The following is a 23,541-nucleotide window of genomic DNA, read 5'->3' on the forward strand; positions in this document are numbered from 1 at the left end:
TGACACTCACTCCCCGTCTGAAACGGGCAGTATGATACAGTATGATGCATATTGCATGTAGTTTGCAGGAAAAGCGGTCACTGGGTAATTTCTATATAAGATAGATAGATAGATAGATAGATAGATAGATAGATAGATAGATAGATAGATAGATCATAATGCACTTGCCTTCATTCCTGGTGTTCCTGGATAGCCAGGTGGTCCAGTGATACCCAAGGGACCCTGTCAGATCACAGAAATAGCATTAATGCTGCATCATCTGATGAATGAGGATTGAACATCCTGTTAATTATGAGATACAGTTAACTATTTTCTTTTTAAATAACTTTTATCCCACGATTTTGCAACCCATTTTTTTCCCCTTCCCAAACTGCTATGGTCCAATCACAGCTAGTGTAAGCATAACATGGGTTACGTTAGACAAACCTCTTAAAAAAGAAATGCCACACACATATTATTTTTACAGTGCTGCATATGGCAGGCCTTGTTGACAGATCTGTAAGAGATTTTGAATGTGTAAAATCCATGATATTTACATTGGAATGAATGAGCCCGGCTTAAAAAGTGTCCAAGTGGGAGTGTCTAAGTGGTAGAGGGCGGGGCTTTGCTAAAGGTGAATGATCTAATGTCATCCTGGGCGCTACACCTCCTCTGCCAACCTGGGGAGGGCAGCGGACTGACCTCATGCTTCATTCTATGCATGAGTAGTCTGCTTCTTTTCACCTGACAGGGGGGAGTTTCCCTGGCCCGACGTAAGCGTGTGGAGGGAACACGTTATTCCGACCAGTTCCTTTCCCCACCATCAGGCGCCCCGGCTGGCCAGGGGGAGGCGGTTTAGTGACCAGGATTACTGCATGTTTTTGTGAGGGTACCTACCCTAGGGGACACGGGGAGAACATGCAAACTCCACACAGAAAGGCTTTTTCGCCAACCCCGCCTCGGGTATGGGCACTGATGACATGGCGTAGAGAACACGCCCCCAGCACCCACAGCGTCCCCAGTGGGAACCAAACCCAGGACCTTCTAGCTGTGAGGCGACAGCCACCGTGCCCCCACAGTTAACTATTTTCAACCCGGCATCCCAATTTGGGCATAGGTGGAATGATTAAACAAAGGAAATTTGTATTAAAAAAATCAAATACAGTAGATCTATAAGATCTAAAATAGTTCTATATTCGTATGATCAAGTATAGGGCTTAAGTGGTTAGCATTGCTACGGTTCTATTTTAGCGTAGTACTAGTATTGATTGTATTATTGATTGATTATACTAGTAATTGTTGTTCATTACCGTCTGGTGACGAATAAGACACACATCAAGGATTGGCATGTCGGACTTGAATGAACACTTACCATTGGACCTGATTTTCCAAGGTTGCCAGGTGGGCCTTTGGTACCCTAAAAGACAAAACCAGTTCACTCGGACTGTGTGACATACAGGTTAGGCTGTTTTCACTTTAATATATACAGTAGGCTACAATCACACCAAACTAAGACCTCAATATTATCACAGAATGAAAGGTTATATTCCAAAATGGCATGCCATTTATATTATTTGTACATTTGTAATAAAATTACTAAAAAAGTATAAATGAAAACCTCCATAGTGATTCTACAGCTGTTTGAGCAAAAAGATTAAAAAAAAACTAGATTATTTTCCAAAATTACATTTCTTACAACTACATCGAGAACGGGTGTGTGCAGAAATAATGGGCGGGCATTTAGCAGTGAAACTCTGCGTGTTCATGTCAGTGTCACTCTGGCTCTTCAAGGTCAACACTGTTGTATCTGGGTATCGCCATTAATAAAAAAATAAAAACAGTAGGGCTTTGATCCTTACAGATGTGCCGCTAGGTCCAGAACGACCCCTCTCTCCTGGCATCCCAAGAGGACCCTAGAATCATCCAAAAAGTCAGAATTACCTTGCCAAAACTAAGCAGTAAATACAGCATAATGTTTACAGCTGATTTATACTTAGTTTCACGCTGGTGTTGCACACCGATTAGTAGTCAGTCTGCAAGCTCACGGGCGTATACTGTATGTAAATTGGGTACTGTACATACAGTGCACAGTGCATCCCTCTATTCATCTGCATTTAAGTGCAGTACAGTACAATATAAACCTGCCAATTTCAGAATCAGAAACTCAGAACTGACTGTGTTAATGGATGGATACATGCTGTGCAGGACAGGTTAGTGGCTCAACCACCAAATGTATAAAAACTAAGATAGCAAAGAATTGTCAATATAATGAATTACAATGCTTTGTGAGCTTGCAGATTGGCTATTTTTTGTAATAAAATACAATCATGGGACTGGGCTTCACGAAAGTAGCCTTATTAATGAAACTGTCAGGATGTAATAGACATTTTTAGAATCTGATCTCAGGTCAGAATGGTTTAATATTGGTTAAAAAGACTCACCATGGGGCCAGATCCTCCCATTGGGCCAGTGGGGCCATTGGCACCCTATATAAAAATCACATAAACCACATTTATAAATGCAGCAAATGGACCACGGATAATGACACTTCATACAGTATGTGATCATAATATGCTGGCAGTCATCATCATAGCAGGACATTAGCGCACCAAAATTGCAATGTTTGTGACTCATCGCATACAGTACGTTTGCGATGCATACGTTTGTGATTGCTACTTGCCTTGGATCCGAGCGTTCCCCTTTCTCCTTTCGTTCCACCTGGCCCGTTGTGACCCTGAAATCAGAAAGCCCGTTCCACCTGGAGTTTATTTGTGGTTCTGAAACTGTATACCATAAGAGTCCCCCGTCCCATCGTCGTTTCAAATAAGCACAAGAAAGCTAAAGTTAATCTAAAATAAATATTTAGTCTAGCAATACTTTATACTCACTCTATGACCTTTCAATCCTGGAGGTCCGGGTGTCCCTGGAAACCCTCGACCTCCCTGAAACGTTCCATAGAAGATTAGTTAGCCCACTTGAACCATGGCGTCCCTGTTCTGGTGGCAAGCATTCTGTGATCTAATAGATCACAATGCGTGCACGACACATTGTTAGCTTGTAGATCATCAATTTCGGGTAAGAGATTCTGCGTAGAGGAACCAAATGAGAGGGCCTAGTACTAGACCCTTGGGGGAGTCATGGGTAAACAGAAGAATACATGGTTAAAATGGTTAATGAATTACTGTATATGCATTGAAGCAAAATGTCTGCACACAACACATGTTTGGAGAACATATAGGAATTGTATTCCATATTTCGGTGTTATTTAGCAATATGTTTGTGGTTGTACTGTACATGCATGATTCAACTGAGGCATAGATTTCCTTACAGCTGAGCCAGGGAAGCCCATCTCCCCGGAGTTTCCCGATGTGCCTGCTTCTCCCTGTGTGAAGACAAGACATACAGTTTTGTGCATCACAAACTGTTCGCTGCCAAAGAGGTTCCGGTAGAAATGTTATGGGTTTTTATACGCTGCTAAATCACGCATTTTATTTAGTTTCTTCTTTCTTGACAGACCACGCTGTCATCTTGCCCCAGTTAGCGCTTAATATTTTTTAAAGCCTCTAACGAATGACAGTGTCCTTAATTAAGTGTTGACATGCAGTGCAGTGAACATATTAAATACTAGACACAAAACATACGCTGTGTCCACATGGCTTTATCATTAATTAAATTATCAGATGGATGTCCATAAATATACACTGAACTGTTCAAAATGTAAATGACGACATACTATTGTTCTGGCTTTAATCGTTAACTAAAGGCTTAAAATGCCCGTGAATATTTGAGCAAATGCTGATCTGACCTTTGACCTGAACAATAAAAACAGAAGTGGTAGGAAAACATTTCCATCTGAACATCATCATCCCTGTTCCTACAGTAACTGAAGTCAAACATGTGCGGTTTGTGTACAGTATGTATGAAAAGTTACTGTGTAGAATAGATTATGTATAGTCACAGATATTGATCACGTAACAGCAGAGCAGAACTAACTCACGTCTTCGCCTGGTTTCCCCGGTGGGCCTTCAGGGCCCCTCTGGCCAGAATGACCCTACAACACAGGATTAGGTTGCTGTTAATTCAGTGTAATCCATTTGCACAATGATAGAACACAGAGCAACATCTTTGGAAAAGAAACCAAATAAATAAAAAATGACAAGCAAAGAAACCACTGAACGGAAGAATCAAGCCAAAGTGATAATAACTGAACGTTGAATTAGCATATTGTGTGTCTCCAAATGCGGGAGCATTATAACTTTCCTGCAACTAAAGGAATTGTATTTGGCCTACAGTACATTCTATGAAGACAGCCAATGTACTGGAGAGTAGGATGTTAATGTCTTACTGGATGTGCACACACAGGAAAAACAAAACAATGTGGTTAATGTTATAGGTTTACAGGTGATACTGAACATTGAGCCAGCACATCAAATCACACCACATTTATAATCAGATTGGCATGAAGAAATAGAATAAAAGAACATGCACAGAGATGTTTTACCATGCCTCCTGGATCGCCAACATCTCCGGTAGGTCCTTGTGGTCCGGAATGACCCTGACAATAGTAAAGTAGACAAAATAAGAAGGGATATAGAAAGATTATATTCTGTAGCAACCTTTAGTACTAAAGATAATGGTGAACTTACCGGTGTGCCATTTGGTCCAGGGGGTCCTCGCGTTCCGCCCTCACCCTAAAGAACATATTAAGAGCATGATTTTAGACGTCTATGAGAGACGGCAAGGCATGTTTAAAAACCCCACGGATTCCATGTCATTCATTTCATTTGCATAAATCATAAATTAGAATAGTACCATAGTAATTAATTCAACCAAATACACATATTTGCCCGGGTGTAATCAATTTATCAGATGCACTTTTTAAGGATGTAACAATACAAAACTGCTAATACAAAATGATTAGCACATCTGCAGTGGTTGGATGTGGTCTCCCTACTCATCCATGCATTGCGATCCCAGTGTCATGTACTGTAGGAAGACACCTAGTGGTTGGCAATGGCAATAACGTTATTTGAAACACATGGGCATAGTGTAGATGGCACGAGATTCATCCTCTTGACTGTAACATAGTTGCAATTATGGATTGTAGTTTTAATAGCTGACAAGTCCGTATTATTCAAATGAGTCCCGTAAGTGCCTTTCAGCCATGGGCACACAGTCAGTGACCCGGGTGAGTTTTTATTTCAAAGTTGTAATTGCCTCTCTCCTTCGGGAGAGGGAGACAACGGACATACCACGTATGTATTGTACTTTGTTTTTTGAGTGGTGCAACCACTCCTACAACCAGCTTGCAATGTCCTCGTACCTGTTTGTGTGTGTGTGTGTGTGTGTGTGTGTGTGTGTCTGTCTGTGAGAGCACGAGTATGTGACTTAATAATAGCAGTAGGGGGCGCCAGAAACAGTGAGAGGGGTAGTGTCTCTAATGAGAGAGAGTGAGAGAGAGAGAGAGAGAGAGAGAGAGAGGGGGGGGGGGGAATTGCACCACTCAGTTCACACGTGTGTGATTTATTTTTAACAATGCATGTACCAATTCAGCTTGGACGTATTTCCTAGAATTCCTCGAGGTACGCGTTGACACACATTGTTTTGATTTTGTGTCGATTGTGCTTATTGTGCGAGTTGGAGAATGGTTTGCATGTTTATTGTGATTGGTGGTGTTGTTTGGTGCGGTATCCGTTGTTCCATTCGGTCATCAAGTGTTTGCGTGTAGATGTGCTTGTGGCCCAGGGTTTTTTTGTGTGTGTCCATAGCTTTATATAAAGAGTTCTCATGCAGTGCGACAATCACGCAGCAGTTTAAAACTTACCCTTGTTCCAGGAATCATGGCTGTCTGTCCTGCTGACTTCTCATCAAACCCGCTTGCCATATGGGCTCCCAGACCCTGAAAACACAACGTGATTTATTCCTCCTGTGATAATCAATATTTTCAATATTCAATGCTTTTTTAATTCAAAGAAATAATTGCAATGGGACACTGTAGATGAAGTAGGAAGTAGCAAATTCATATACAGGAAAAACAAAATGTTTTTGCCCGACAGCAAATAAATGATAGACATTCTTTGTCTTGCTATGAGTGTGTGCTATATAGGACCTGAAGCTATGAGTGTGTGCTATATAGGATCTGAAGCTTGTAGTGTACTGTAGTGTAGGCTGTAATTTCATTATGTTGCTCGATCAGGATAACAGCTTCAGCCCAGCTCAGTGCAATGTAATGTAAACTTGTTCCATAGTAGTAACGCACAATGCATGTAATCTCACGTCTATTATTGAGTACTGTGAAATGTAATGTAAATGTGGAATGCACTTCAGACCCCTGTTTATATTTGGGTACGGTCATGTGAACACACTCCTGGGTGCATTGGGTGTATTGTAATGTGAAACTCACTCCTGGACCTGGATTTCCTGGAGGTCCCGACTCTCCGGGATTTCCTGGAATGCCGGGCTCTCCATCGTAACCTCCAGGGCCTCGCAATCCCTACGCATCAGAAGCAAGAACACAGTTTGCATTAACACTCCAACGTATAATCCTGTGGGCAGCACATTCAATTATCAATTCATGGTTTGTTTTGTTTGCTGGGCACGGCATATCTGTTACCGTGTTTATCTCTTTCCCATTCATTCAGAATGTATAAGGGGTGCACACCCAGATCCGACACACCAAAGATCTGACATGCGTAAATTACCCGTCGCTCCCGAATATGCGTTGGTCCGACATGCGTTGCTCCGTGCTTGAAGTTAAGGTTAGATATAGGGTTTGAGGTAGGTTGTCGGTCTAATGACAGTCGGACTAATAGTATGTCGGAACTTTTCTATGATAATATTTGTCAGAATGTGACAAAGTGATTGTGTTTCCCCATGATTAGACAGGTCATTATTCATCCTGTGGGGGAAATTAATTTGTTGCACACATTGAAGGGCCTTTCTCAGGAAGAACAGCTTGCTCTAACCCTTAACTCTAGAGGGCCTCAGCATTGTCAGTTCAGCTGCTGAGCAGTTGAATGCCTACAGGTACTTGGTAGGTGTCCATGATCTCCACATGTTCCCTATGGGTGGCACTGGGACCTAACCTGACGCTGCCAGATGAGGGCGGTATTGGGTAACCATGTTCCCCAACACAGCACTCATCTGGGATCTCTCAGGGAGTTGAGCTGACAAAAATCCGTTCCGTACCGGACCAATCAGCGTGAGCTAAGGGCGGGATATGTGCGAAACCGGATGTGAAACTATAATAGACACGTCAATATGATTGGTTGTGTTTGCACGCCCACACGGTGATAGACAGACGGTCCCATCCAATCATCTACCAAGTATCTTGAAAAAAAGGAACAGCCCCGTCATCGAATTTGCTTCCGCGATCCCAGATCCCAATAAGCTGTGAAACAAATTTGTGTAGCAAGCTTCTTGGATCTGGCAGCGTCAGGTTAACTGGGACCCAGGAGAATCCTTTTTCTTTATTTTGGCAGTCCACCACCAGCTCTGGTCTTAGGGTCTTATTTTGGCAGTCCACCACCAGCTCTGGTCTTTGGCAGTCCACCACCAGCTCTGGTCTTGCCTACGCTGAGTCACACAAACATCTCCACCGAGGCGTCACGTTTGTCCGTGTTGTCCCCCGTAATGCGGCTGACAATGCCACTTGAGAAATTCTGGAGGCGACACGATTCTTGAGTTGAAACTATAGGGCTGTCAATCGATTAAAATATTTAACTCGATTAATCGCATGATTGTCCATAGTTAACTGTGATTAATCGCAAATGAATCGCATATGTTGTATACGTTCTAAATATACCTTAAATCAGTGGTTTTCAAGATTTTTCATATCAAGGTCCGTTATTTATTCTGCATTTGAGCCACGGACCACCATTTGATGAGATTTAGCCTTCCAGACCCAAACTAAAGAACTGTATTGATGTTGGCCAATGGTACCATTACGAGAGATAACAGGCCATGTTGATCAAAATAACATTTTTTCTAAGTTTTCTAATTGTGTAGACTCACTGGGAGAGAGAGAGAGAGGGGGAGAGAGGCGGGGCTCACATGACTGCCTGCATTCACATGCATGCGTCTCTCAACCATTCTGTCAAACTTCACAGTGCGTTAATCGCGCATTAAAAAAATTAGTGCCATTAAAAGGATTGTGAGTTAACTAGTTAATAGTGCGTTAACTTTGACAGCCCTAGTTGAAACGGATGTCAGATGTATAGAGGGTGAACAGGAAGGGTGACAACACTGTGCTGCACACTAGCACATCAGACTGGCAAGCCTGCAGTCTGCCAGTGAGGTAGTAAGTAATCCAGGCGACCCAGGCCGTGGTCCACTAGCATTGCAGTTAGCTTGGCTGCTGGCTGAAAGCTCATTAACCTCCATGACAGTGTAAAAACGTACGTTACGCCTAATTTAGTTGGTGTTGCAGAATAGCAGATCTACAACCTCGAAATGTGTCACGTTGCGACACTTTGTGAGCTTGTTGTACTGTAGATCGGCTATTTTTTTGTGAGGGGCATTATGGCTTTGGTGAAGAAAGAAAATCAAAAATGTACAAAGTTATTGATTGACAATAATGATTTTGTTGCTAGACAGTAATGAAGATCATACTGAAATACCATAAGCCATAATGTACGTTTGCATGTCAGTATGATGTGTGCCGCCCTCACTCCAAATCAACACATCATTAAAAAAAAGAAAAGAAAAAAGTAGCCTACCTAAAATAATAATGCAGTATCTTTGGCATTTCTGACAAAGGGTCAGCAACATAGACCAGTGTTCTGTTCAGTCAGAGCCGTAGTGACAGAGCTATTATGATCTGAATCCAGAGATTGTTTTGTATGCTGTCAGCGTGCCAATGTAAATACTGCACTCTCATGCCTCGTCTAGTTCTATTTCGCTGTTCAAGGCCTTTAAGGAGGTTCACTTAATACAATAAATCAAAGAAAAGACTTGTGAATGTGACATACAGGCCTTCCTTTGTGTCCACGATCTCCTCTATGTCCTGCTGCACCGGGGGGACCCTGTGATAAAGAGAGGAACAGTGGTACTCACTTATAACATTCACTTCTAACACAGGCATACTGTACATACCCGCCATGGCATTGATTGGAGCAGCATTCAAATGGCATTATGTGCTGCTGGATTCTCAGTGGACACTTCAACCACTCGAGAGTCCTTTTCAGGTGAAGTTAGGTTAAGTAAAGTGTGCTCTCTTATGCCATCTAGTGTCAACTAGATGTAGTTGGATGTTCCATCATGAGTGAATAGGCTCACCATTGCTCCAGGACGGCCCCTAATCCCGGTCACCTGCCAAAAACACAATGCCGTTAGATAAAGACTTTGAAGTCATCTTCTGATTTTGTCTTTATAGCCTATTGACTCACTGTTTATTAGAGTTTATATTTATAGCATTCACTTACAATTGGCACTTCTCCAGGCTCGCCTTTATGGCCCTAAAGAAACAATGAGATGTTATGATAGCAATTCATGAAATGACAGTTAAACTTATTATTAGATATATCATTTTGTTGGTGATGAGTTTTCAATATATGTTTCACACCACATGATCACTAGTGAACCAATGATGCACTTCTGACAGTCAATTTCACAATAAGCTTACCCTGTGGACTCTGCCTCCGCCGCCACCACCACCATCTACAATGATCGAGGAAAGCACATGCATAGGCTATTCATGTTAGCATTGATTATACAGAAAACATCAAGCAAGTATTTGGACGTCGGTGTCTTGAGTATTCAGTCCACAAGATTCCAAGCATCGCATGTTATTGACAGGACAGAGAAAGCACAGACTAATAATAATAATACAATGATAATAATAATAATAATAATAATAATAATAATTATTATTATTATTATTATTATTATTATTATTATTTATGTGAGAGCAAACAACAAGTTGCAACTTCATATCCCACAAATGTCACTGACACTTCCCATAAACTACTTAAGCCTAATTGATTGTGTGGGGTTGCCCATATGTTGAGTGCACTGGCCAATTGAGACCAGGCATATCTGTATTCGTAGATTTTCAGCATTTTTTTTTTTTTTTTTAGCTTTTCTAAAATGTAAAGTGCCACATTCAATCAGGGGAGAGCCCATCAGGCGGCAGCTTCAATGTACTTCCAATTTTATATAGCCTACTCATTTGATCATCACTTAAAATTAAATACTTTAAATAGCAAATTAATAGTTTTTTTTGTTATCAAATGTTATCAATAATACACGTTAACAACATGAATGACTTAAAGAAAACAAAACACATATAAAACAACACATAATAGCAAATTAATAGTTAAGGTTTATTTTAGTTTATACTTTTATTCTGGAGAGCTCGGCCACCGGAAGTCTTATCCTTGCTCCCTTATCCTAGTTCCTTTGACACAGCTGATAAAGCTCTACCTCTCTCATTGATCTGGAGTTTGTTTACACATGGTTGCCTAACCTCGCGTCACCAGGCTTTCCACCACTGTTGACTGTTTACCAATAAGCAGCAGAGGTTTTGCAGCACTTTCTAAGTCAGAATTTAGACACGGCCTGAAGCCAAAGGCTTTACAGAACTCACCGTCTTTTCAATACAAGCGGCCAACCAGGTATTTTTGTTCTATATATTTTTTTAGAATCTCTGTTGTTTGATGTTGACGCTGCGTTTGACTGTGCACTTCTTTCTACTATACTACACTATTGTAGTACTATACTACACCATTGTATTTCAAAATTGTTTCATGCAATGCTATTGTGCCATTTTTGTCAATGTCAACTTTAAGTCATGTTTCTTCATAGGCCTATAGTACTTATCACGTTTAAAAACGGCAGTTGACCAAAAGTTCTCAAGAGACCAATAGCAATGAACGACGTCCATTAACAAAAGCAATAATAAAGTATATAGGCCTAACAGAAAACAATTACCATGAAGTGCAGCCTTAAGCCTATAGCCACAATTTGCAACACTAGCTTATTTTTTCCACTGTAGGTCGCAGTTTACTATGAAAACCTGCATTTCCCATCAGTCGTATGGCATGGTCACACCTCCATAATAGTCACGCCTTGTGACATCACGCCTCCATATATGGGTTAGGCCTAGTGACGTCACACATCCATATATGGTCACACCAGTGACATTATGCCTTGTCACGCCACGATATTGGTCTCCATACATATATATATATATATATATATATATATATATATATATATATATCAATCAAGTGTCCATGACATGGACACTGGGATCACTTTCTTCCTGGACTACAATTCCCATAATGCTCTGGTGCACTGCTCCTCCTTGTGGATAGGTGGAGAGCTGTCTTACTGAGACAACATGTAGTCCAGGAAGTAAGTGAGCCCAGTGTCCATGACACTTTGAAATACTAAAATATAGTAAAAACACATTACCCACATAAAACCCCCCCAGGAAAGTGTGTCTTGTCTCCCAAACATCATTAAAATAAGATCTGGTTTCAAAAGGGGTGAAGTGGCCCATTAAGGCCCGGCCCTACCTGAGCCCTCATCAAACCCTGTACACTCAAGACACTGCCCCCGCTGCCAACCTTAGATCTCCATATATATGGAGCTGACCTGTTCTGACATTCCATATGTTGATCTGACCACATCAAACCCTGTACACTGTCAAAGTGCCAGCTCTCACCCTGGCCTGCAGTCTGCCGTCACCCAGATGGATGCGTGCACGCAACCTCGCCCTGGTGTGTCTCAGCCTCTCAGGGCGACTTACTGGTTATAATGGGATGAATCTAGAGTTGCAGTACCCTCCATTGACAGCCCATTGATCCAAATCTAATTTCAGAAAAATCTATTTTTTTTTCTTGACAGAAAGTACCTCATAACATGTCTACGGTGGACTTTTATTAAACAAACGCTTTGCAGATTGAAAGAGGATAATTCAAGCTTGCCCAACAGCTGCAATGTTGGTGAGTAATGTTGTTTAATACAAGCAAATCGGAAATCAGATTTGGATCATTGGGCTGTCAATGGAGGGTGTTGCAACTCTAGATTCATCCCATTATTATTAAAAAAAAAAAAAAAAACGGCAAAGCAGACTTGACTCAGAGTGCACTAGACTAGTTAGTACCTTATTGTCACACTGTCTGAGAACCATAGTCTGTTCAGACAACACTGGAGCTCTTGGCACTTGGCAGTGAAAAAGACTGCATAGAACAGTAAATTTGGCGGACACATTAAATAGAAAAACAACAACTTTAGGTTCACTCACCGGGTCCTGTCTCCCCTCCAGTGCCGCCGGATGAATCGACCTGGCAGACGGGACAGCACTCGCCCTCGGGGATGTACACCTTCTCACAGTTGCTTAGCTCGTCACACTGGATTTCGTCGCAGAGGACCTGGCCACTGTCACACACACAGATCCGGCATGGCTCCGGCTTCCAGATGTCCCTGTTGGTGTACGTCTGGCCGTCGGCCGTGCAGCCCAAGTCATCTCCTGAAACGCACAGAGAAGCCATCACTGGTGAGAACATATCTCTTAAACATAAAGCAGTGCATTTCCCATGTTCCTTTTCCCCCTTTTCCCTCCCTCGTCCCCCCCCCCTCCAAGTGACTCCATCTCCAATGTCTCTGTATAGTCCTCACTTTCTTCAGATGGATTACGTCATTATGGCATCAAGACAACACATAACAGGGGCTATTTTTTATTATTATTAAGTGTTTCCACAATTTGTAGTTATAATTACATAAGGAGCTTTGTTAATCCAGCAGTGGAAATTATATTTCAGCTTCATCCAGCACCCAGCATTTATTGGTTAAGTGTCTTAAGTGGTTAAGTGGTTAAGACCATGGGCGCGTTCGGCTATGCGCACCGGGAATGTGGTCAGTTTGTTGAGTGTGGTGGGCGGTGTGCCTTATTTACGAACGACCAGTTACAACACACCATTCACACTGAGCAACCCTACCCTCAGGGTAGGGTTGCTCAGTGCGTGCACTCGGCACACCCGGTGCGCAGCGCACTGGATTTTCGAACGACAACGCACTGAGTGCACTGAATAAACGAACGACAAGAGAGCACACCAGTGCGTTCAGGGCGCATTTCCGAACGCGCCCCATGAGTCAGGAGTCCAACCGGTGACCTTCTGATAACCCTTCAGCAGTACCCACTCAGCTGGCTATTCCCTCCCATCCCTCCCTATTCTGGGCCAAATATTCAGTGAAAATAGCAGATCTACAAGGTCATCATATTTGCTGTTTTCTGGAGAAAGAAATAAATGCCGCTATGATGGGCTATTTTGGACAATGAGTTCTGGTGTAGAGCAGAACAACACAGAGCTGTGGGGTTCCCTGGTCCAGTGTTCCCTGGTCCAGAACAACACAGAGCTGTGGGGTTCCCTGGTCCAGTGTTCCCTGGTCCAGAACAATACAGAGCTGTGGGGTTCCCTGGTCCAGTGTTCCCTGGTCCAGAACAATACAGAGCTTTGGGGTTCCCTGGTCCAGTGTTCCCTGGTCCAGAACAATACAGAGCTGTGGGGTTCCCTGGTCCAGTGTTCCCTGGTCCAGAACAATACAGAACTGTGGGGTTCCCTGGTCCAGTGTTCCCTGGTCCAGAACAATACAGAGCTGTGGGGTTCCCTGGTCCAGTGTTCATTTCATCGACCAAAACTATGACGGAAAATGTTCGTGGACTACCTTTTTTCACTGAGGAAAACTAAACACTAAGCTATGATGACTACAACTACCTTTTTTCACTGAGGAAAACTAAACACTAAGCTATGATGACTACAACGAAAACTAAATAAAGGCCAAACGCAAAATGACTATTTCGTCAACGAAAATGTTATGGAGGGACTAGTGGAGAAGAGATCATTTTGGTTGTGCTTGGTCTACAAGCAGATCTACAAGCCCAAAACGCGTCACGCTGCAACACCTTTTGAGCTTGTACAGTAGATCGGCTATTTTCAGCATGCAACCAACTGAACAAATTGTAAAATCAGGCATTACGACGCCGTCAAGTCCAGCCAAAATGCATTTTTGTTGACAAAATCAACTGTAGATTTAGTTGACTAAAATCGTATGATATTTAGTTGACTAAAACTAGACTAACACTAAAATATTCAGGTGAAATATGGCTAAAACTAAATTAAATGTTATTCAAAAGACTATGACTAAAACTAAATCAAACTGTCAAAATCAACACGGCCCATGTCATCTAGGATTCAGGTGTTTATAAGTGCATTGAGCTAGCATCCTTGCAGTCACCAGTGCACTTTGGCTAACCTTGGTTATTGATTGTTGCCAGACTTGCCACACACTGCATTTCATTCCACTTTGTACACACACACACACACACACACACACACACACACACACACACACACACACACACACACACACACCCCCCCCCCCCCCCAAGAACAATGCCCTGCCTCATGCGCAAGTGAAGACAACTTCACAGCTGGAAAAGCACACTGGAGAAGTTTTTTCATTTCATTTTGACGTACACCTTGTTGACGAGGTTGGGGGGGGGCAAGACGGGACAAAATGTTTAGCTGCAATTCTAAAGCCAAGTTGTCTGTAATGAGATAGCTGCTGACTCCACTGAATTCTGAACCAGCATGATATCACTCAGCCATAGCTAGGTACATCATTTGTCTGTTTCTGTTTGCTCAGGGTTGGATTCGCATGGGGACATGGCGCTAGCCCCTCCTATTCCCAGATTTGTGTGTTTGTGTGTGTACCACGGAATTGAGGATAAAAAGTGAGGACAGGAAAGTGAGGACGCCGATTGTGATTGGTCGGAATATAAGAGCACCCCTCACTTCACAGCACACGAGTGTGATCACCGACGTTGGGGATATGTTTTTTCCCTGCTTCTGTTCAGACTGAATTAAATACACGCATTTCCTTTCGGGAAATGTCTACCGTTTGATATGTTTATGCATGTAAATGTTAACCACATCATCATTTAAAAATAGCCGAGCTACCTCACAGCCTGTCGCGATGCATTGTGAGCTTATAGAACTTATGTTCTACCTCACAGCCTGTCGCGATGCATTGTGAGCTTATGGAATTTATGTTCTACCTCACAGCCTGTCGCCATGCATTGTGAGCTTATGGAATTTATGTTCTACCTCACAGCCTGTCGCCATGCATTGTGAGCTTATGGAATTTATGTTCTACCTCACAGCCTGTCGCCATGCATTGTGAGCTTATAGAACTTATGTTCTACCTCACAGCCTGTCGCCATGCATTGTGAGCTTATAGAATTTATGCTGGACAAAGACAGGCATAAGTGGTTAAGAAAATGTTTCCCCCTTCCCCCTCCAACAAATCCATGTGTTTGATTTTCATAATTCATTTTAAATTATATATTTATTTAACCTTTATTTATACAGGTGAAAATCCCATTGAGATCAAGATCTCTTTTACGAGGGAACCCTGGGAGAATCGATGACTTCACACAAACACTGGCCTAATCAGAGAGAATCGATGACTTCACACAAACACTGGCCTAATCAGAGAGAATCGATGACTTCACACAAACACTGGCCTAATCAGAGAGAATCGATGACTTCACACAAACACTGGCCTAATCAGAAGCTATTTAAAAAAGGTAAGATTGCAAGATCTAGGCCAAACAAAAGGGTCTCATCCGGTTTGCTAATCTCTTCAGCCAGTGATGTAAATGAATACATTCTTCATTTAACGCAGCTGCCTTGAGGAGAAAATCTACTTCCAGATTACAAGCTTATTACAGCCGAAACAATGCCAAAAGTGAATCATTGTAAATGTAAATGGCATTGCAGTCTTTCTTCGTTACTCTAAATACTAAATATGTTATATATATTTTATAATTTATATTTATTATATGCACTAAATATGCAAGGAGTATAATGCTATACATACAGTACACAGAATGACACCTTCAGCACAGTGTCAAGGGTCAAGTATCTCAAGTATCTTAAACACACGGTTGACTGCTGTCCCCCAGGGGTCTATACTTGGTGCCCTACTTTTTCCCCTCTACACCCAAATCTCTTAGCCAAAAATAGCCGATCCACAAGCTCACATGTGTTGCCTTCAGGTTTTTTGATTATTTTTCACCAAATGTTGGCCCCAAAAAACAGGGATGCTAGGATTCACGTGGTTAAACTGACATGTATACAGTGCTGTTTTATTTCTTTAATGTGAAACATGCTTCCATTCTGCTCTAGACGATGTGTAAGGCTGTGAAGGTTGTGGAAAAGGTGACTCTTCATTGTTGTAAAGTCCCTCCCGCTGTTAGACATGAGCTCATTTCCTCCGAAGTCAGTGTGTTTCAAATACCTGACTCGCGTTCACTTTGAAACATAGGTTCATTTTGTTTAACAACCAGGGTTTAAATTCAATATCAACAAAACAAATAACTCATGGTGTAAAGGGCAGATAGGTCAGCAGTGGTGCGCAGCAAAGTGGAGCTTATAGAAAACTGCATTTGAAACGAACACGTTCTGGACAAGAGAGCAGGATGTGCAGACATGGCCCTGCTCCAGCAACGCTTGTGTTTCCACTTCTAAAGAAACCACACGCCTGTTCATAGAAATAGCAGACATGCATTTACAATAGTGCCATGTCTCTGCAGGCCAGTGTTCTGGGGTTGGATGTTTTACTCATGGCTTTAACAGCTCGAGATTCCCCCCAAAATCTGAGCCCAGAGATGTCGGATCCGTGGGTGGTGACCCTGAAGCTTTTACCTGTTCCTTTTATAAACAGTAGGTGGCACCCCTGAGCTTCAAAGCACAGGTATCCCAGGTTGATGAGCCCACAGAGAGGATACAGAAGGCATCAGAGAGGTGTTTACACACTGCCTCCGAGTCAGGACAAAGGGAGGAGAGTCTGATCAGAGAGGTGTTTACACACTGCCTCCGAGTAGCTGCGCCTGTCAGGACAACCTCTGAGATGGGGGGGGGGGGATCAGAGAGGTGTTTACACACTGCCTCCGAGTCAGGACAAAGGGAGGAGAGTCTGATCCCCACCACGTGGTGACGGGCTATAGGAGGATGTCTACGTTAAACCTTCACTTGGCAAGCTGCCAAAGGCCACACGCTTGCTTCCATCTAAAAGCCTCGATTTGCACGCCGACTGCCTCCATGCATGACAGCGACATTTGCGTTGAATGAGCCTGGCACATACAGTATACGTGAGATTAATTATTACGTTCCTTAATATCCACTTGAATCCTGGATTATATTTTGTCGTAAAACGGTGTCACTTAAGAGTCAAAATAAGAGTATCGTATAAGCTTATATACTGTGTGTATATTGTTTGATCGGGGGGGGAAAGGCGAACTCACAATGCGACATGCAAGTTGTGTTACGAGGGAACATCAAAGGCATGACATTGACTCAATGGCACGGCACAACCATCTGTTTAACAGACCCTAGTCAAAATGAGTGCTATAAATTATGATCATTAGGTGAATGAGATTGCAATACCATATTGCTTCAGTTTCATACCGCTCAACCAGACTGACTTTTCCTGTAATTGCCTAAACATTCAGGGCTTTAGGCATTCATTCTCCATTGTATCACCCTGTGCGCAGACACGGACCATTGGCATATTGGCCTGTAGGCTAAATATGTATCTGATGGAAATTTGATCCGCTGCTGGGATTTCCTTTCCTTTTCATTGGGTTAATACCTGTGTGCCCTTCAAGATTGCTATCAAAAGCCGCTGGCTAATGACCAAAGAGTCAAGACTTCATTCAGTACAAGCAATATGCCTCAAGACCATCTGGAATCATAATGGATGGGATCAGACTTTCAATGATAAAAGCCTCTCACTATGCAAACCCAGCCGGAATAGATAAGAGCGACTTACAGTAAGACTCATACCTGGAACTGGATCAATCCAGAGCTGCAGTAGTGAGCACTGCTGCATACCAAGCTAGGCAGGAGGTTCACAATACCATAAATCAGTCGTTCTCAAACATCTTTAATGTCAGGGACCCCCATAAGATTTGTGTTGTTAAACATTTTCAAGATTCTTCAAAAAAACCACACCCGTGTGAATTGAGTGGTGCAACTCTTTCTCAACAGTGCAGTACTATCTCTCTCTCTCTGTTTCTGGCACAACAGCGCCACTTTTGCCCCTGCTGGTACTCATAGTCACATACATAGGTTAACACGGACATTGCTGTTCCTTGGGAGTGTTTGCACCACTCAACAATAGCAGACCTACAAGCTCACACAACACAGCAACCCATTGTGAGCTTGTAGATCTGATTCATTTCTAACATCCGAAGTATAAAGTAGGGATACATGATTTTATCATAATTCATGTTGCTGTGTGTGGACCCCCAGGGACCCCCTCAAGGACCCCGGGACGTGCCCAGACCCCTTTTTGAGAATTCTGCAATAAATCACAGTTAAAAAGCTGGAACTTAATTGAATCATTAATGTTATTTTAATCAATCTGTATAGTAAAGTATGTATAATACAAGTACATCTGCAGTGGGTGGAGGTGCTCTGATCTCCCTAGTCCTACTCTTCCATTGAGAAATAGACTACTAAGGAGTAGTACTGCCTTGAGCTCATACTGTATGTGCAATAGGCCTATCTCACAGCCCTTCCCCGCCCCCTTTTCTGAGCTAATGGTGTTGACGTGACATCACTCCATAGACATTACATGTTAAAAGACCTACATTCAGAAGCCATAAACAATGCTTTTTCTGAAGGTAAACTTTATTCTATTTGTTTTAGCTGTCTTACCATCTTGTTTTCTTCATAATAATATTGGTCTTTTACATTTTAAATATTTGGAAACGGCCTTAAATGGTGCAGAGAAAGCAGGTAGGGATGTAGCTCTGGTCCATGAGTAAGGCTATGGTGGGTGTTGCCTCTTTGTTGGGTGGTAGAAATGTGGTCTCTCACATGGGAGAGGCATGTTCGAATCCCTGGTAGGACTTGGTTATGGCTTGCAGCTTTAAACTTGCTGTAACAAACAACCCTCTAAAACGTGGTTCCCAAACTTTTTAGCCTGTGACCCAAAACAGAAATTTGATATTTGCCCGGGACCCATACTAGTATACAAATAGCATATCTACAAGCTCACAACGCGATGCTTCGCACAGTGAAGCATGGGAATGTTTTGCATAGTGTTCATGGAGTTGACCTAATGTAGTCAGATTGTATATTCAAATAACAGCATATTCACTGCTTCATCTGAACAATTAAGGCAGAGTCAGTCAGTATCCAGCACAGGAAATTACAATAAGAAACTTTGGGGGTGATTTGTCTGCACTTTATTACACTCTTAGATTGTCTGGCTTCAATGTGGAACACCATCTGGTATCCTAAGCAAACAGGCTAATAAAACAGGCTGAGAATGATTTGCAATCGCCATTTGACCCACGTCACATCTAACTTGCACATAAACATGTTATGCCTATGCATAAACACATAAACAAATATTTGAGTCTCTGGTTTCCTGCTACAAAAGCGCCCCAAAACGTAACACATGCATGTGGTGGAAGCGAAATATCGACACGCTGTTTTTTTATCCACATGTGCACACAGACTCCGGCACAGATGGACACAAACACTTTAACATGTGCAGTTGTGCACACATAGTAGGACACCCTGTCCTTCTGACCAGAATCACTGAAGTAGCCTTGCCGAGCCATGAGGCCCAAAGGGCAGGAGCCTACCTCCTGTTTCTGTAGCGTGAGGCAGCTTGATGTACAAGTACACCCCCTGGACATGACGCTAGTATGTCGCAGGGACTTACCCCCAATCCAACCCTTATGATGCCGAGTGTCAAGCAGGGAGGCACTGGGTCCCATTTTTAGGGTCTTTGGTATGACCCGGCCGGGGATCGAACCCCCGACCTCCCAGTCTCAGTGCGGACACTCTAACCACAAGGCCACTGAGCTGGCCTGACCTCCATATCTCATGGGAAGTGGCAGAAAATTCACCACCATTTCTCCCAAGCAACTGTATTTGTGACCTAGTACAGCCATGAGTACAGTATGAGCACATAACACTAAAATAGCAGATTAGGCCTGTCACAATCATTATATTATTTCCTAATCACAATTATTTGAGATAATCACAAGTATTTTGCATAAACGTCATAATCGTTTCCATGTGGAAGAATGTTCGTAGATTTTCAGATATTTCCCCCCAAATAGCGGAAGTAGCAGATCTACAAGCTCATAATGTGTTCTGTTGTTTACAAAGCCTGAAAGGCTAATATAAATGTGTTTTTTTTGTTCCAATGTTCAATGCCAAAAATCGTCAGTTACAATAATTTATTTGTATGACAATTAATTGCAGTGAGGGAAAATAAGTATACAATTTTGAAGACTGAATGCATCGGCTATTTTGATATACAAGTTTTCAAATCAAGGTCAAGGTAAACTTTATGTATAAAAATCTTTTGCCAATCTACAAGCTCACAATTTGTCACATCACAACTCATTGCAGCCTTGTAGATCTGCTATTTTCTATACAAAAAATAACATTCTGCATAATGAGTACTTTCTGCTTGTGTTACTTTAAGTACATTTTGATAACAATACGTTTGTACTTTTACTCAAGTACATTTTGATACCAATACGTTTGTACTTTTACTCAAGTACATTTTGAAATCCAGATTTTTTCTTGTAATCGACTATTTCTATATTGCAGTATTGATACTTTTACTTAAGTAAAAAAGTGTCTTCTTTGCACCACTGATTTATCGTATTATAAGTAAAATGTTATGATTGTGACAGTCCAGTCACTAGCAATATATCTGGTTTGCTGCCCATTCATGTTCCATTAAACCTCATTATACCTAGACCCAGATCAATATATCTGGTTTGCTGCCCATTCATGTTCCATTAAACCTCATTAGAACTAGACCCAGATCAATATATCTGGTTTGCTGCCCATTCATGTTCCATTAAACCTCATTAGAACTAGACCCAGATCAGTATATCTGGTTTGCTGCCCATTCATGTTCCATTAAACCTCATTAGAACTAGACCCAGATCAGTATATTTGGTTTGCTGCCCATTCATGTTCCATTAAACCTCATTAGAACTAGACCCAGATCAGTATATTTGGTTTGCTGCCCATTCATGTTCCATTAAACCTCATTAGAACTAGACCCAGATCAGTATATCTGGTTTGCTGCCCATTCATGTTCCATTAAACCTCATTAGAACTAGACCCAGATCAGTATATCTGGTTTGCTGCCCATTCATGTTTCATTAAACCTCATTAGAACTAGACCCAGATCAGTGAGATGCCCATTCATGTTCCATTAAACCTCATTAGAACTAGACCCAGATCAGTGAGATGCCCTGCTGAGAAGTTCAAACTCATAATATCCTGGCTTGGCAAACATAAGCTCATCTGTCTCAAAAGATAAACACTGTGAGTCTTCTGTACTTATGCTCACTGACTACTAGCAGGGTTTGACTACCTGACAGCATGTTCTTTCATTGTTTCTGTTGCAGCATTTTAGATAATTACTGTACCCATGCAAGGCAGATTTCATCCAGGCTTGTCAAGGTTTGACTGCCTGTGTATACTCCTAGTTGACAATACAAAACATCACATCAGGTAGTATTTAAGCTGAGCTGGCAGCAACAAAGCTGGAAAGTCACTTCTTTCTTTCTTTTTTTGTGTCCCATTTGGGGGGTTTGAGTGATTTAGGCAAGAGTTTGAAATTTACTGGTAGAGAAGTGCGGTTCGCAGAATAGTCTTTAGGAGAAAAGAAAAAAAAAATCTTCCACAAAATTGTGAGCCCACAGTAAAATGCTCAGTGTTCATTTAACTCTGTACAAACGGAACCAAAATGAACCGTTAATTATGGAATGGATGTTCAACTCTGTGAGTGTCTATGGACACGTGGGTTAAATGAACACTCAGGATTTTACAGTGCAGAGGTGGTACCAAATACGAACGGATGTGTAACTCCGAGAGTCTCCAAAGGGATTTTTAAAGGGTCCATTTGTTTCCATGTGGAAAGTGAATTACCACTCAGGATTTGACAGTGCAGGAGGAGTGTGTGGGTAGGGGGGTTCACATCGTTCACTTTTTCCCTCCATTCAGCTAAAGTTCCGTGCTTTTCCGCAGACGTGCGTTTAATCGTGACGGTGGCGAAAAGGCATGCAGCCCTCTCTGTGGTCGACGGCCCTGATCCGGACTTTCCACTAGTCAGCTAACGGGGGCAGACAGACCGTTTCCTCTCCTAGGTTTTAAAACACGGGAGTCTGGTACTCTCCGACATTACTCAACGGAGGAGGCTCTCCTCCTGTTTTCCTCATTCAGTGCAGCCCGGCTGCTCGCTCGCCAGACACCCACGAGATAATGCCGGACCGCTAGGCTACACCTCCGGCAATCACTGCACACATCTGAGTGTGGAAAGACCCGGGGGGGGAGGAGGGGAAAAAAATAGCATGGGATTATCTGGATCTGGCAGATGCGGAATAGAAAAAGGAAAAGAAAAGAGGATAGTTTATAGACTTTCCCTGGCTCATATGGAAACATACTGTGTTTGGGGAGTAAGTAAGGGGTTAGAAAATGACCTTATGGAAACAATGACTCGTTTTAGCTAAAGCTTGCCATTTTTTATGTAAAGAAAAAAACGAAATACTAAACTAAAAAACTGTGGCCACATAGACCCCCCCCCCCCCACCCCCAATCTGAGTGACAAGCCATTTCTCAGAATGTTTAAAAAAATGCCCAGAAAAATGCGTTGTTTATTAAATAATATCACATCTGAATCCATTCCGTCTCCGTCTCCGTCCAGAGCAGTGTGTCATTCCACTGAGAGCAGCGTGAGACCCCGGTTGACTGACTGACAGACATCGCTAATTCCACAAGGAACACAGGCTGGTTTTCTGAGCCCAGATGCAGATGAGTTACAGCTGCACTGCTGACGGGTGGCTTTGAGGCAGCTGTGCCGTGCGTTTCTGCTCTCAAATCCCCTGGGTGACCACAGACAGACAGACGTAAATCTTCGCTCACCTCTGACCCAACCTGTAATTGGTTCACTGATGAAGCAATTCACAAGGCCCTGTTCTCTCACAAGACAACTGTCGAGACCTTTGCCATCTCAGTCCAGTGCATGGCGTTCCCAGTCCAGTGCATGGCGTTCCCAGTCCAGTGCATGGCGTTCCCAGTCCAGTGCATGGCGTTCCCAGTCCAGTGCATGGCGTTCCGAAGGGTCGAATACAAGGACAACGACCAGCCCCCTTTATTGGCCTTCGTGTCGGCACAGTATAGCACTTCAAAGGCCACTCAACAACCTATGATTATCTGTCATCCTGTGTGCTTTGGTTTTTAATGATTATCTGTCATCCTGTGTGCTTTGGTTTTAATGATTGAGTTAAAGACTTGACTTACTTGGTGGGAGGACTCAAAACCTGTGATTCTCAATGTTTCTTTAATTTCAAGGACCCTATTGTTATTATGCATTAGGCCACAGGCACTTATTTGATACTTATATTCAAATTTTGCTCCTCTGGGACGGGACCCCAATCTATGCTGTAGAGAGTATTATTTGTAACTTTGAACCACTCTTGGAGTTACAGACCCATATGTTTTA

The 23,541-nt window shown here is 42.4% G+C and overlaps 1 protein-coding gene across 1 annotated transcript in view; it reads right to left on the reverse strand.

Annotated features, from left to right (window-relative positions):
* Positions 1-23,541, reverse strand: part of col5a2a (collagen, type V, alpha 2a) — a 93,352-nt gene that overhangs the window by 40,676 nt on the left and 29,135 nt on the right. Inside the window, exons 2-18 of the mRNA XM_083777186.1 lie at positions 12,230-12,454; positions 9,602-9,636; positions 9,402-9,434; positions 9,256-9,288; positions 8,949-9,002; positions 6,383-6,472; positions 5,804-5,878; positions 4,626-4,670; positions 4,481-4,534; positions 3,977-4,030; positions 3,308-3,361; positions 2,868-2,921; positions 2,660-2,713; positions 2,421-2,465; positions 1,839-1,892; positions 1,352-1,396; positions 169-222 (exon numbers count right to left, since the gene is read on the reverse strand). Coding sequence (XP_083633312.1) covers positions 169-222; positions 1,352-1,396; positions 1,839-1,892; positions 2,421-2,465; positions 2,660-2,713; positions 2,868-2,921; positions 3,308-3,361; positions 3,977-4,030; positions 4,481-4,534; positions 4,626-4,670; positions 5,804-5,878; positions 6,383-6,472; positions 8,949-9,002; positions 9,256-9,288; positions 9,402-9,434; positions 9,602-9,636; positions 12,230-12,454 — 1,058 coding nt within the window. The remainder of the gene's footprint in view (positions 1-168; positions 223-1,351; positions 1,397-1,838; positions 1,893-2,420; positions 2,466-2,659; positions 2,714-2,867; positions 2,922-3,307; positions 3,362-3,976; positions 4,031-4,480; positions 4,535-4,625; positions 4,671-5,803; positions 5,879-6,382; positions 6,473-8,948; positions 9,003-9,255; positions 9,289-9,401; positions 9,435-9,601; positions 9,637-12,229; positions 12,455-23,541) is intronic.

The sequence above is a fragment of the Protomyctophum parallelum genome (genome assembly GCF_964188405.1).
Source record: "Protomyctophum parallelum genome assembly, chromosome: 11".
Lineage (NCBI taxonomy): Eukaryota > Metazoa > Chordata > Actinopteri > Myctophiformes > Myctophidae > Protomyctophum > Protomyctophum parallelum.